General features: G+C 37.6%; 1 protein-coding gene across 2 annotated transcripts in view; it reads left to right on the top strand.

Annotated features, from left to right (window-relative positions):
* The first annotated feature begins 47 nt into the window (after window positions 1-47).
* Window positions 48-14021, top strand: part of PPHLN1 (periphilin 1) — a 71658-nt gene continuing 57684 nt past the window's right edge. Inside the window, exons 1-5 of one of the 2 annotated variants that reach the window (XM_005148041.4) lie at window positions 48-1013; window positions 5223-5270; window positions 6386-6477; window positions 9879-10049; window positions 10989-11050. In XM_005148041.4, the coding sequence (XP_005148098.2) occupies window position 5270; window positions 6386-6477; window positions 9879-10049; window positions 10989-11050 (326 nt within the window). In that variant the 5' untranslated portion in view covers window positions 48-1013; window positions 5223-5269. Of the gene's footprint in view, window positions 1014-5222; window positions 5271-6385; window positions 6478-9878; window positions 10059-10988; window positions 11051-14021 lie in introns of both variants that reach the window. The other variant, XM_013128774.3, reaches the window with a different exon arrangement.

Here is a 14021-nt window from a genome sequence, read left to right as displayed (position 1 = left end):
GCGAAGGGAGCTGCGTGCCGCGCCGCGGGAGGGAGAGGCGGGTGAGCGGGGTGCCGGGGTCGCGGTCCGTGCTCGTTGCTTCGGAGCTGCTGCCTGACCTCCCTCTTTCGTGGAGTGAACGTGACCCTTTGCTGTGCTCAACGTGGGCCCCCGGTCCCTGGCAGCGGTTTGCTGCCCGGCTGCCCTGTGAGGCGTTGTGGGGCGCCCGGGGGCCTGTTTCTCCCTGCTCCCCGCTGTCGCGCTGCGGACACGTGCTCGGGTGGTCGCGGAGGCGTCGGTAAGGCCGCTCCTGGGGCTGGGGGGCCGGCCCCGAGGGGACTTCGGGAGCTGCGTCCGGCTGCCCTCCCTGGTTCCTTGTTCCTCTGTGTCTCTGGGAAGGCTGGGTGCGTGGAAGTGGCGGGATGGGGTGGGGGAGGAACCGGGAAGGAAAACCGCCTGTGGGCAGGGGTTGGTGCATGCCAACGGGAACGGCTTTTGTAAACGTTATCTTCTCACCCTTTTTTTTCCTAAACGCACAAGTGATTTTGTTTTTCAGTTTAATTTGTGGTTTTGTTTTGAAGAGAAGGATGATCGCACTTGGGTGTACGCCTGAGAGTTAATTTAAACTTTAATAACTGGTAATGAATGTTTGGAGGCTGTATAAACCACGTTGTAAATGCTTCCAGTGAAGCGGCTTGTGGATATGAGGGTGCAGCATCTTTATGCTTCTAGAAGGATAAACAAGATATGAGTGTGTCACTCAGCTGATTTCCTTTGAACTGCTAGGATAAGTCTTTGAACTTAATAAAAACAGGGCGTCTGTAGTATATTTAAAGCCTTTATTACTGTTTAAACACTATCAGTGTGTTTTCCATGGTTCTTCATTCTCACCCACATTTCTCTTTGCCCTGCATTAGTGTTTACATGGGTAGTCTTAATAATTCTTTATCTGAGGTGTTTGGGACTTCAAGGGAGCAGAGTCTCTGTCAGAGCGACACAAAAGGACGTGGAAACTCACCGAATCTGTGCAAGCAGTGAGTAGAGTTCGATACTATTATTTGGGTGAAATATTCAGAGTTGGTTGGTACTTCCAAGAGTAGATGTAAAAAGCATTGCAGTTTTGACCTGTCATGGCAACAGTATGGTGAACTGACATATTTTGTTGTAAAAATGTTTGTGCTGCAAGATGGAAAGTCATATTGGAGGCAGTGATCCATGCAGTTGTTTGCATTGCCATTGCTAGCATAGTAGTCCTACTGCAGCCTGGTAGAGTATTCTTTTGGTAGCACTGACACTGATGAAGAATGGGACATTGGTAACTGCAGGTGTTCAGGTAAAGGTAAGCACTAATACATCAGTCATTGTATTAATGTAATCCCCAAATCATTGCCTCCATTTCTTTTGCTCCCAGTGATATATTAGAATGATGGGGTAAGAACACTGAACCAGTGGGACTGTAAATCCTCATGAGAGTGCTGCTGCTGCTAATTTCACTCAGTTTACACATTTCTGTTTTTTTCCCATTTTGAGGTTGGAGTTAATTTGACTTTTGTGGTCAGTGCTTCTTTAGCTATTTTTTTTCCATTTTTCCATTTTTTTTTCTTTGACTTATTTGAAGTCAAATTATTGTGAACAGTCAGGAAAAACTGGAAAAAAGCCTTTTCGTTCAAGCTATTTCATATCTAGGTTGAATACACCTAGATTTGTTGCAGTCATGCTTCTAATTGCTTTTGAAAATCTTACAGCCTAACTGTTGTTAGAAAGAGATGAATTCTCTTTGTATTCCTGTTTGTTTTCAGTGCCCCCCCTCAGAGTATTGTATGTACTGTCACGGTGGATTTCTCCCTTTGCTCTTACATTTCTTCTTTTTCATCTTACCAATAGAGGAGTATGTCTATTCAGTGTTTTCTGCCTGTCCCAAATGGGGGGGGGAGGGGGGGAGTTACTTTTTTTGTTCCTCCAAACTCAGTTTTGTGTCTTGCTTTCTGTCTGGGTAAGAGATACTGGGATATCTTTGAAGCATTATTAAACAGAGATTCTAATTGTTGGATGAAAAAGTGGTATTTTCTGCCTGTCTTTGTCTTCAAAGCAGCAACTGTTGCAAAATTGTCCATGATATGTCTAAGAAGTTGCAATTCTCTGAGCATCTCTCCTGTGCCTTACTGGTACAAAAGTACCTGAGCTTTTCAAAGCAGAGGAGAGACAGAGCTGGCCCACATTTGTCAAAGTAACAGTATAAAGCCAGATATGCCCCAGTAGCATCAGAGATATGGCAGCTGCCTGCCCCTGCATTTAGAGTACAGCATCGATTTTATGCTTTGTTGACATTTGGCAAGATGTGAACATCTGGATTAGAAAGCTGAATGTTTTTGAAACAAAGATGTAGATCTGCGGAAGGCTGACAGCACACACTGGAAAATTGTGAATCCTGGAGACGGAGCTGTTTCTAGCCAGGATGAAAACTGATGTCTTGAGTAAGTGTAAACAGACAAGAATTGTGAACAAAATATTGCAGAATACTGGAGTGCTTTTGCAAATGTGTCAGATTTTTCTTTAGCATATATTATTTAGGAAACAAAAATAGCTATCACTGACAGATAGATAAGGAAGATCCAGTTGTGCAAGTGACCCATGTAATCTGCCTGAAGAAGAAACCATTTTTGTATTACATCAGTTATAGGGCATAGAGCAAGATCAGAGCAAAACCATTCCTGGCAGCTGGCCACAGCAGAGTAGCTTGTGCTGTGTTAATAGATTGGCTTCTGCATACACTGGGGTGTCTTTATTTGAGGAAAATAAAGACCTTTCCTTAGGGAAAACTGTCATTTCTGATAAAAAATAGGAAGAGGTTGTTTAAATTAATGTAGCAAGTGATTATATGTCACTATATTAAAGAAATATCAATTATCTTTGCTGTGTAAACTAATAGAAAATAGTCAATATGAGTGACAGTAGTGTTAGGTGTGAAACAAAAACTTAATGTTTTTTAATCTATTATAAACCAACTTTTTACTGTGGGAACAGATGGATGTGAATACAGCATAGTAAACTTGAGGCTTGATCTCTTGAAACCTTGTTAATGGAATCTGCTCATATTAATCCCAGGAGTTCAGGTTTTTTGTTGTTCGTATTAAGACTGGGTTAGGTCACATCATTTAAGAATTTTTTTTTTTCTTTAGAAGCAGATTGAATGTGCTCAAGATCTTGGGAAATGAATTTTCCTCTGTTTTTTTTCTTTCTTATGGTATTTTTCAAATGCATCCTTACTTTATGTCATTGATCCCTGTCTGTTTAGTTTCCTCCTACTTTTATCCTTACTAGCGTTTTGGGCAATGTACTTGATTCTCTCTGGTTAATCTTCATTTCACTCCTCTCAGTGCAAAGTATGCTCACTTGTGATATTTTTTTTCCACCTCCATGCTTACTACTTGTCTATGCAATTGTGATTCTTTTTCTTCAGTCTGTTGACTTTTCTGATAGTGTATCTCTACTTTATGTCCAGCTTATGCTTTTGTTTTGTCAAAATACTGGTGATAATTCGTGCTAGTTTCAGTGAAGTGCGTCAACAGTGATAAAAATGGGAGTATTTACTATGCTTTTTTCCAGCCCTGCTGCCTGATAACATAACAGAGCGTGTACGTGAATGTCAGTGCCTGGTGCCGGCTGCTGGTGGTGTGTGTTGGGATGTTTGAGGTGGCTGGACTGACAGAGCAGCAGGATGTGGAAGCTTGCACTCACTTCAGTGGCACTTACCTGAAGCATGTTGCTTTTTGAATATTGTGTTCCATTAACTATTTCAGGTAGCTGCTGCAGGCAGCAGGGCATGGACACTACTGTATATATCAAAAATGCCAAAAAAAGACCCCACTTGAAAACCTTATCTGAATCCAGCTTTGGATATTTGCTGTTGGTCTAAGAACTGAGTGAGGCTGGCCCTCTGTCTGTGGGCATATGAGAGACGGGTGGGCTCCAGGGGACACTCAGGTGCTCTCCAGCCCTCAGCAGGAATGGACAGAAGGAATGGTCCACCCTGGGGCAAGGCTTGGGCATGAGGGACCAGTGGCAAAGGTTTTGAGAAGGAGCACGTGATGCTGTGCCAACATAATGATTTGTCTTGCTTCAGCTAATTCTGTCCCCTGCCCTGGTACATGTAACACACAGGAGTTTCCATGTGCTGTTCTAGGTACAAAGAAAAAGAGGACTGTGGGGACAGTGTGGGAGCGGATAGAGTGATATGGGTGGTATCACCCCATATCCCACATCACTTCTGGTGATATGGGAAGGGGGCACAGGGTTGGCCTAAGAACAGTTAATGCACATGTAGCCCTTGATGTGAATTTTTAAGGCTTTCACAAAAGCTAAATGAAAAAAAGTTGAGGCATTTACTGTGAAAGTGGCAGGAAGGTGCTTCTGATGGATATGCCTGACCAACAAATACAGCAATATGACCAGTGGTTTCAGGATTACTAGAGAGGGCAGGGACAGCAGACCCTCTAGCTCTTATCCTACCAAAACTAGGATCAACCAAACTCAACTGGTTTAAGCAGTTTTTGATTTATAGACTTGTGGCTACATCAGACTAATGCGGTGTCTTGGTTATGGAACATACTTGGGTCAAGACTGTTATAAAATGGAACAATGTTTTAAGAAGGTTCTCTAGTTCATTTGTACCACTAGTAGGGTCAGAATCTCTGATCACGAAGGCTTAGAAGAGTTGCGGAAAGAGCTACTTCATCAGGATTTACTATTACCAAAGGAAAAGCTTAAGTCAGACTTTTCATTAGCCTCTCATCACATGCAGCTGAGTCTTATTTTTTTGTTCTTAATGATATTCAAAGATAGCTAAATTCATATCAAGTGAATATATTAAATATTTTTCTGAGTGTTTTTAAGAAAGAAGTTACAGCAGTTTCCGAAAGCTTTTGCTAACAAATGGAAGGAAAACTGAAACTTGAGGTAATGACTAAAAGATGATAAAAGGGAGAGAAAACTCTGGAATTTATTAGGAAAGTATTGTATCTATAACAATTTGTCATGGTGGGTTTTTTGATATTGTGAGTTCAGCTGAGTAGTTCATATTCTTTGTTAGTTGAGTGTAGTGAGTTACTCTGTACTAATTCAGACAGATCATGGGGGGCAGTTGAAAAATCTTGATTTTAAATGCTTGGTTTACTTAAAAGAAAAAAATGCAGTTATATAAATATATGCATATTTTGCTAACTTCTGTTTCTTATTGTTTGTAGATAATTGAATGGATATTCAGAAGCAGAGTTGCTAAAACTTACAGAAAAGTAAGCATGTGAGGGTTTGGTTTGGTTTTGGGTTTTTTTTTGCCCCCTAACTAAAGTACATATCTGAGGTAGTGCTACTTCTGCTGACAGTAAATAAACCCTAAATAAAATAAACAGTAAATAAAGTGTCATGTTGATTCTTAACATCTGTAATATTATTTTTATATAACCTCATAAGTCAATATCCAGTGTTTTTTTTCTGTGAAAGTAGATAATGTTATTTCTCTTTCTGAATGTGCACTGCTGTTTCTTTTTCTTACTGATCATTTTTAATAGCTAGAGCTACCTTTGTGAAGGGAAATTTCAAAAAATATAATTCTAGCAATTTCTTTCCTATTTTCAGTGATGTCTAGTATATAATTTGACACCTTTTTCATAATTGGAAAGATTTCAGGTCTTCAAGTTTGTGTTGTCTAACACAGCATGACTAGAATCTCTTATGGCAATGGTTCTTTTCCACCTGTGTTTAGTTTCTAATCTTGACTTTGAAAGTCACCTCTCTCTGGAAAGAGGAATTTTTGTGTTCTGCTGGCTCCCAGTTTAAAACAGGAAAAATCTGCATGTGAAGAATGCATTTAATTTATGTATTTAAAACGTGGAGCTTTGTACTAACTGGGTGATGTGTTGTGTTTTAACCTCTTTCCGGATGGTTGAGATGATGAAATAATTCAAAGTTATTATATTATATACAAATGTAGATATTCTTTAATAAATAGGATTTGAACTTTCTAAAAAGAAGTCCTCTATTTTTAGCAGAGCAGTATCAAAATTGCTATAAGGTATGTGTGTATGAATTTATATGTACACCTGGTATTTGCAATGTGCATATATTTCAATAGAGCTGTTTATAGTACATACGTCCTGTAATTATCCTGATTATACCACACTAATTTCCAGTTTTTCGGTTGTTCTTGCACGTGCTGAGTTTGTTAGTTTCTGTAAATAGATAGACTCACTTTTAAAAGTGTTAATTAGAAACATAAGTTTATGTACAGGGCTTGTGAATAATACATTATACTGGGAGAAGCCCAGGGCCCTTTACTTCTATGCTTACTATCCTTTATTCTGCTCATTATGAGTCTGGTTTTGGCTAATTGGATTTTTATTCTCTTTAGTGGCATATAGAAGAGATGAAATGTGGTCTGAAGGGCGATATGACTATGAAAGAGTTCCAAGAGAACGTCTGCCTCCAAGAATGCATCCTAATGTAAGTCTGTAGCATTTTTCTTTAGCATTATACTATACCTTTATGCCATGACTTGTACCATAATGGCTGGATTTATGTATGTATTTAAGTGCCCTGTATACACCAAGATCCATTTTTTTTCCCCATTCATTTAAGCCAGCAGTCTAACAAATGCATTTGCACAGTGCCTACAAAATTAAACTTGTCTGTTTGGTTTGGGGGATCTTTTTTTTGTTTTTTTTTTCAAATCTGTTGAAAATGTTTTAGAATATATGTATTGATTTTTTTTTTGTACGTGTAATTCTTTCTGTTATTAAACACAGGATTTTTAATAACTTCTGGAGTACCAAGGAACATACTATGTTGTATTTTTCCCTAGACTTTTTATTTATGTTAATACATCTTTGAAGTGCTGGGAAATGGTAGAATGCCTGCTTTCAGTATTGTTGTTGTCACCGATGCAGTTTTTATGATGATGCTTAAAGTATAGAAGGAAATTTTTATAATAAATGTTGAAAATATACCCTTGCTAAAGAAATTGTGCTTTGGAGCATTGTAAGGGAAATGCTTATCAGGAAGAGTTGATGGAAATCTACTTTATAGGCAAGGAGAATTCTACAATATGTTATGCTTATAAAAGCAACTACAGAAGCTGTGCTTGCTGTGCTGTAGAACAACTTTAGAATGCTTTTAGAAAATCCCAGGGTTGAGTGTGCCAGGGTTAAGTGATATATTTTTTTTGAGCTACTGCACCTTAAGTAGATCATTAAGAATACTTTTTGGTGTTTCTGTTTGCATCCTGTGCAATGTACATTTGGCAAAGTAAAATTTCAGATACCTCTGCCTGTTTTCTGGCTTTTAATTCTGAAAGTTGGAAGAATAGCACAGTCAATTTAGCATACTTTCTGGGTTCCCTCTACCATACATTCAGCTTGTTATTTTGGAAGCATGCCAGTGTTGGTAACTTGGTAACTAATTACGTAGTCTTCTCTATTGAGCAGTGTATTAGTGTTTAGCTGCTCTGTGATGTTTTTAAGTCTCTTCACAGGCAACAACAAAATTTGTGCTTTTTCAGCAAACTGGAAATCAGATAAGTTTGCATAGGGTATTTAGCTGCTTTTCCAAAATATTTCTCATCAGCAATAGGACACAAGGAAAGGCAGAATATATTTTCACAGATTTTTTTTTCCCTTTTATCAATGTTTGACTTCAGTAACACATTGATAATTTAATTTAACCACTGCAGCAGTGACATTCCTAAGTTCTTGCAGTCTTCCAGGCTGTCAAGAGAATAATGATGGCATATATGTTATGAAAATTCACAATTTAAAAGATGTTAGAAGCTCATTTTGATGGGAGAATTAACTCGATAGTTCAATGCTAACTTTATAGTGTATGTGTTTGGAACTGGGGATGGAGGGACTAGCTGAATACACTCATCACAATGTCATCCATCTGCACCAAAATTATACCTTCAGTTGATGGGCAAACCAAGATGTGGTGTCACTCTGCTTTTACTGAAAGGTGGATATGAAGCTCCTTCTCATAAAAGCTCTGCTGATTCAAAGTATTTGGCAGGCAGTTTCTGTCCTTGTAAGCCTGTGCTGTTTTATCTGTGTCCATGTATAGAGCTCTGACTTAATTTTGACTAGACAAGTAAAGTGGAATTAATTTATTCAATGTATGAATGTGCTTAGTGTTTGCTGATAGGTTAGTTTGTTGGACCTGGGGCATTACAATGGTACAGAATGAGGTATCTCTTACTTGAGAGAGCAAGAGAGTTGTCCTAATCTAATCTGGGTGCTAATTATATATCAAGTATAGATTGTAGTTGAAACACATGCTTTCAGGTCCTGCTAAACAGCATGAAATTGCAAGCACTTAGCACAAGTAACTGTAAGTGGGTACACCTTGAGGTTTCATGTAACTAGCCTTCTGTATGTCAGTATAGTTAGGTGATGGGGAGTTCAGGGTAATTTTTAAGCATGGAGCATCTTAATTTTAGCTTCAGAGAATGTCTTCTTTGTAAAACACCAAACTAAGAAAAAATATATGTATGGAGGATGTTCAGTGAGGCAAGCATAGATGAAGCAGTGTGGCTGTGTATGAATGTCTATGTAATCTCTACTTTGCATCAGAACGTCTGTAGGGTGGCTTTGGATTGCCCTCTAGTGAATTTGTTGGGATGGTCTCTGAACTATTTAGTAGTTTGTGAATTTATGTATTTTTCTACAAAACCTTCAGTGCATTAGATTTTGATTTCTACTGTTAAAGAAAAAAATAAAGTATCTTTTCCCCCATCCAAATTGCACATATTAATTCATATATCTGCATTTATAGCTTGAGGTTTTAAGGCCCATAGAAAAATTATCTTGCTAGAGGAAAAATACATTAAACATAAGGTCTTGTATTCATGTTTTTGTTTACGTTTTGTTTGTAGTTGGCTTCTATAATATTTGGTTCTAGAAAATTGAATTTGTTTCTTTTGCAACTGTGCGATTTGTGTTTAATTAAACTTATAGAGGTGAAGTTCAAGTTAGGTATAAGGAAGAAGTTCTTTACTGTAAGGGTGGTGAGGCAGTGGAACAGGTTGCCCAAAGAAGTGGTAAATGCCCCATCCCTGGCAGTGTTCAAGGCCAGGCTGGACAGAGCCTTGTGCAGCATGGTCTAGTGTGAAGCGTCTCTGTCCATGGCAGAGGGGTTGGAACCAGATGATCGTTCTGACCCTAAGCATTGTATGATTTCTGTAATTGGTAAATGGTGTATGACATCTTATTTGAAGGAAATGCAATAAATTAATTTTGCAGTCTAGCAAAAAGCTATACAAGACTTGCATTAAAAGAAAAACTGAGTGTTAAAACTTTGTCACTTGAACCAGATTGCTTACTGCATTGCACTGAGAAAGTGCTTATCGACTCAGATTAGCACCTAGCTGTGAAGCAAGGACTGTCTTCTCTATAATCTCCATAGCATGGAGGATGTTATTGACATTAAGAAAATTGTTAGTACTTTTAATGGGTTCTTTGTTTTGCAGGCATTGCAGATGTACTTTCTATTGAATTCCTAAGTTAATGTAAAAGGCTCTGAGGAATGTATGTAGCTAATGATTAGAAAAATAAATTAGCTGATGCTACTGCTTTAAACTTTGAAAAGAAACTTAAAACATGTTAAAATTTTTCCCTCTGTAATGAAACTTTTAATGCTTTAGGATTACATCTGAATGCGCTCCAATTAGATTTAATGAATTATTCCACCAGCAGAGTGGTATGATTTTTAATGTTGCTTGCACCCCTGTGCTATTTCAGCTTCAAGGTTATGATATTGCCATATTTGGAAATAACATTTTGGTTTTTACTTTTGTGTATTCACTACAGTTTTCCAGCTGTTAAAAGCAATATGATTTTGTTTGGTTTGTGATTTAGGATAATTATCATAGAGTAGTAAACGTTGGGCCCAAGAAACCACCACTGCTTGAAAGACCTGGAGAAGGGAATTACAGTCGGTATAATGATTACGGTCACGCTGAGTACAGAGACTATGAAGAGGGTCGCAGTTTTGGCCATGATCGAAGAAGTGGCCCTCCACATCGAGGTGTACGTAAGGTGATTCTTCTTGCGTGTTTATGATATTTGTCTTCTTGTTAATGCTTGAATATTGAACAATTAAAATACTGTTTCAGACAGAGCATTGATGTTACTGCTGTTCTCGTAAACTGTAATAAAATTAATAGAAAAAACATCCAGGTTTTGATACTTGGTGCTTTTTTGCAGTTACTGTGATTCTAAAATTCTTGTGATTGTATGGTAATACCTGTTTACTGCTTCTTGTGATTCCTAGCTACTTTATTGACTTAGAAAAGAGCCCTTGTCTCACTCTGTGGGAAACTCAGAGCCTGAACTGGGAAAGCAAAAGTGTCCAGAAGTCCTCTCAGTGCAAAGTTACCTGGGTGAATAAAAGAATGATTGGAAAGTCTTTCTATTTAACAAGTCCTTGCACATATAACTTGCTGAATATTGCCTCCTTGTCCTTCTGATTCACACAGTTGTTCACTTTTAATAATTCTCACATGATGCTGAATGCATTTTTTTTATCCCCATTAGCTACAGTTAAGTACAAAATCTATGGTCCCTGTGACAGGTCATTTCTGTTGCTTCTTCCAATCCAGCTCTTTGAAATTCTGTAGTTTCAAACTGTTAATGATAATTTACATTTCAATGAGGAAATTTTTATTTAAAAAATACTTATATGTTTCTACATTTTCCTATGTCTATATTATATAACTATGGCTGCAATTGGAAATTTTTTTGTAGTTTTTGTTTTGTACAGCATTGCAAAATTGTTCTCTTCAAAGAAATAAATAAAATAGGAGGAATGGGGTATAGAGGAATTTTATTGTGAATGACTAATACTTTCTTTTAGCTCATTACATGCTTTGGTTTTGCAGTAAATAAGTACTATTTGGCAACCAGCTGTACCTGACATCTGATATTAAGATACATGTCACACAGTTGTTTTGCATGTATGTTTTCCAGGATGAATCCGGATACAGGTGGCCAAGGGATGATCATCCGCTAAGTCGGCAGCCTGAATACAGGTATTGTATAAGACTGCAGTACTGTTGTATGTAGACCAGGACTATTTAGGTCATTTTTCTGTGTTATCAAAACAGCTTGTAGAGCAGAAGAGTAAAATGGTGGGGATGTGGGAAAGGTAATCTGTTAAAGTAAAAGCTGATAGTGGAAAAGTGGTTTCTAGTTGTTTGAAATGCAGATTAAATAAATGATATGACATAAAAGTCTGTATTTTAGTATTTGTTTAGTGAGTGTAGGATAAGGAGGCATAATGATAGCATCTTTGGGTTGTTAGCCTGGGTCTTCAAATAATGTAGTGCATCTCCCTGATCAGACACACTTCAGCAAATTTTTTAACTTCAGAGGATATTTTTGTCTAGTGTTTGCTTCTATGACTGCAATACCTTGGGGCTTCAGTAGAGTGGAAGGATACCTGCACCTTTTTAAATGCTGGTGGAGTGAATAATGGGATTGTGAAGTTTACCATAGCCTTGTTCTGACCTTCTCATTTTCTCAGCTGAACTGATGAGTATATATTTCCATCCTACATTTTATTAATTCCTGTGAGCACTTCTTAGCCTGTACCTCATGTTCTCATCTATGAAATGTAAGGAATGGTATTAAACAGTAGGGCTCTAATGTATGCATGCCTGTAATGATTATGTGATGTGATAAATGAAGTGCACGGAAGTGTTACACTCAAAATTTATGGACAAGGAGGAAACTCACCTTAAATATTCAAACAAGAATTTATTGTTAATATAACTAAAATATTAACAGCTTAATCTACAAATGGCTGTACTTTTGTATGCCGTATCCTCTGTTTCCACTTCTCAAGGTGTCTGTTATTATACCAGACCTGTATTTCTATATACTGCCTCATGGTATTAGTCATAAATATCTCATTCTACATAGAATAGCTCCTTGTTTATGTAAAACTATGGTTGTACCATATAGAGATCAACAAAAGTAAACCAAGTTAGTTATAGACACCTGGTAATTTAGAAAAATTACTGTTAAACCTGTACCAAGTTAAAAAATAAGACTCCAGGCAGGTTAAGAAAAGCTTGAAGAGCAAACTTAACTTATGCTTGCTTACAGCCTCAGTCTTGAGGACTTGCAAACTCAATATTAAGCTGTTAGTAGCAATGACAATACAGCACTAAGCAATTGCAGCAGATCGTTATTCCTTTGGATGTGATGATTTAGACATAACAAGGTTATTATATAACCTCACCATTTAAAAAATTCTTCATATACCATAAGGGTCTCTGTCCACTAAGCTTCTCTCAAAACTGCTTTCCTGGGGCTGGAAACACTAGTAAAGGGTTTTGAAAAGTAGTATCATAGTTCTTTAATCTTCTCCTTCCACTTCAGAAGAATTAGAATTAGTTAAAACTGGGGTAGGGGGGAGGGAGATGGCAAAGACAGTTAATGACAGGCCTTTTCTTTTACACAGAACAAGAGTGGCACCCAGTGGTCAAAAAGATTGCCTTAAATGCATTCTGATTTTTTCCATTTAAAATGTGAGGATAGAATGCCAGCTTGTTTTCCTGAAGGCTTTAAAAATGTGTTGTGTGACCAGTGATAGTCCTGTCTGAGTCTTGATAGTTCAGAATATGTAAATATTCTGAAACTGCAATAACTGCAGTAACACTGTGGAAGAACCTCTAAAGGTACTTGGTTCAATTGAGAGTATGGGAATGTATTTGCAATTGAATGAAGCCCTACTGATTTCTTAAATAAATATTCATTAGTATGTCAGAAGTCTGATTGTACTGAAGAGTACAGCAATAGTAAAATCCAGTGATCAAACTGCTAAGCACTTGTAGCATTGCATGCTTTGTAATAAACTTAATTATGATTTTGTGCATATTGCTCACTATTAAGCAGTGTAAGGGATCTCAACAGAGGAAACTGAAGTACTGTACTTGGTACATGTTGTCTCTGGTGGTGAAAATACTGATTACTTTCTACTTCAAAGACATTTGCAGTATAAAACATGAGATTAAAAATTATTACATGTGAAAATGCTTTCTGTTTGGATAGGATGAAAGTTATTTGGGTTAAGTTTTTCTGGAGTGTATATATTTTTTTATATATATATATATTTTTAAGTGGTAAAAGGAGATCTAAGATTGTTTTAACCAGAAGAACATTGCGTGGAACATGGCTAAAACATAGTACAAAGCTAGATTTGTGAAGCTAAAGGCACTCAGGAGATTTGTATAGTTAATGGGTTTTCATAGGCAGTACTGTGACTATAAATTCTAAAACTAATAGCTCTTTTATCAACATAAATAATCAGTTTTCTTGAGCATTTTCAAGAACTCATTCAGCAGCTCCTCTTTAGCATTCATCTGTAACACTCTCCTGCTTCAATTTTTGGCAACTTAACTGCCAAAAAGTAGTTTCTCATATCTTACTCTTTCCATTTTTGTTCCCCCTGTCATTCTTTGGAGTGCTGAATAAACATCGCTTGAGATTCTCCCAAAGCTGCTTATCTGGAATATCTAAAACCCTTAAATGGTACAGACTTGGGGATGTGTGAAAGTTTCCTATGTTGAATAAAGCAGCTGTTAGGGATTTTTAAACATTGTGGATCTTTTTGTTTGATTAGTTTTGTGTTGTTGTTGTTTCTTTTGTGGATTTTTTTAAGCTGCTTGTCTTTTCCTAAAAATACTTACTTAGCAGTTGTGTAGCTGTGGCTTGAGCTGCAATTTGTCCACTGACCAGCAGCAATTCTCTGAGAATGACAGGAAGATTGCTGAAGATTACCACTTAGCTTAGTTGTCTTTTTTTTCTTGCCTTCTTTCGGTTAAACAGATGCTGTTTAACATCTCAAGGCCAGGTTGGAGAGGGCTTTGAACAAAACCTGATCTAGTGGGAGGTATCCCTGCACATGGCAGGGGTATAGGAACTAGGTAATCTCTAGGTCCTTTCCAACCCAAAACATTCTGTGATTCTTAGGGAGTTCTGCTTTAGTTTCCAAGC

The sequence above is a fragment of the Melopsittacus undulatus genome, chromosome 5 (genome assembly GCF_012275295.1).
Source record: "Melopsittacus undulatus isolate bMelUnd1 chromosome 5, bMelUnd1.mat.Z, whole genome shotgun sequence".
Lineage (NCBI taxonomy): Eukaryota > Metazoa > Chordata > Aves > Psittaciformes > Psittaculidae > Melopsittacus > Melopsittacus undulatus.
Note: the sequence above shows the minus strand (reverse complement) of the source record. Positions and strands in the feature narration are given on the sequence as shown.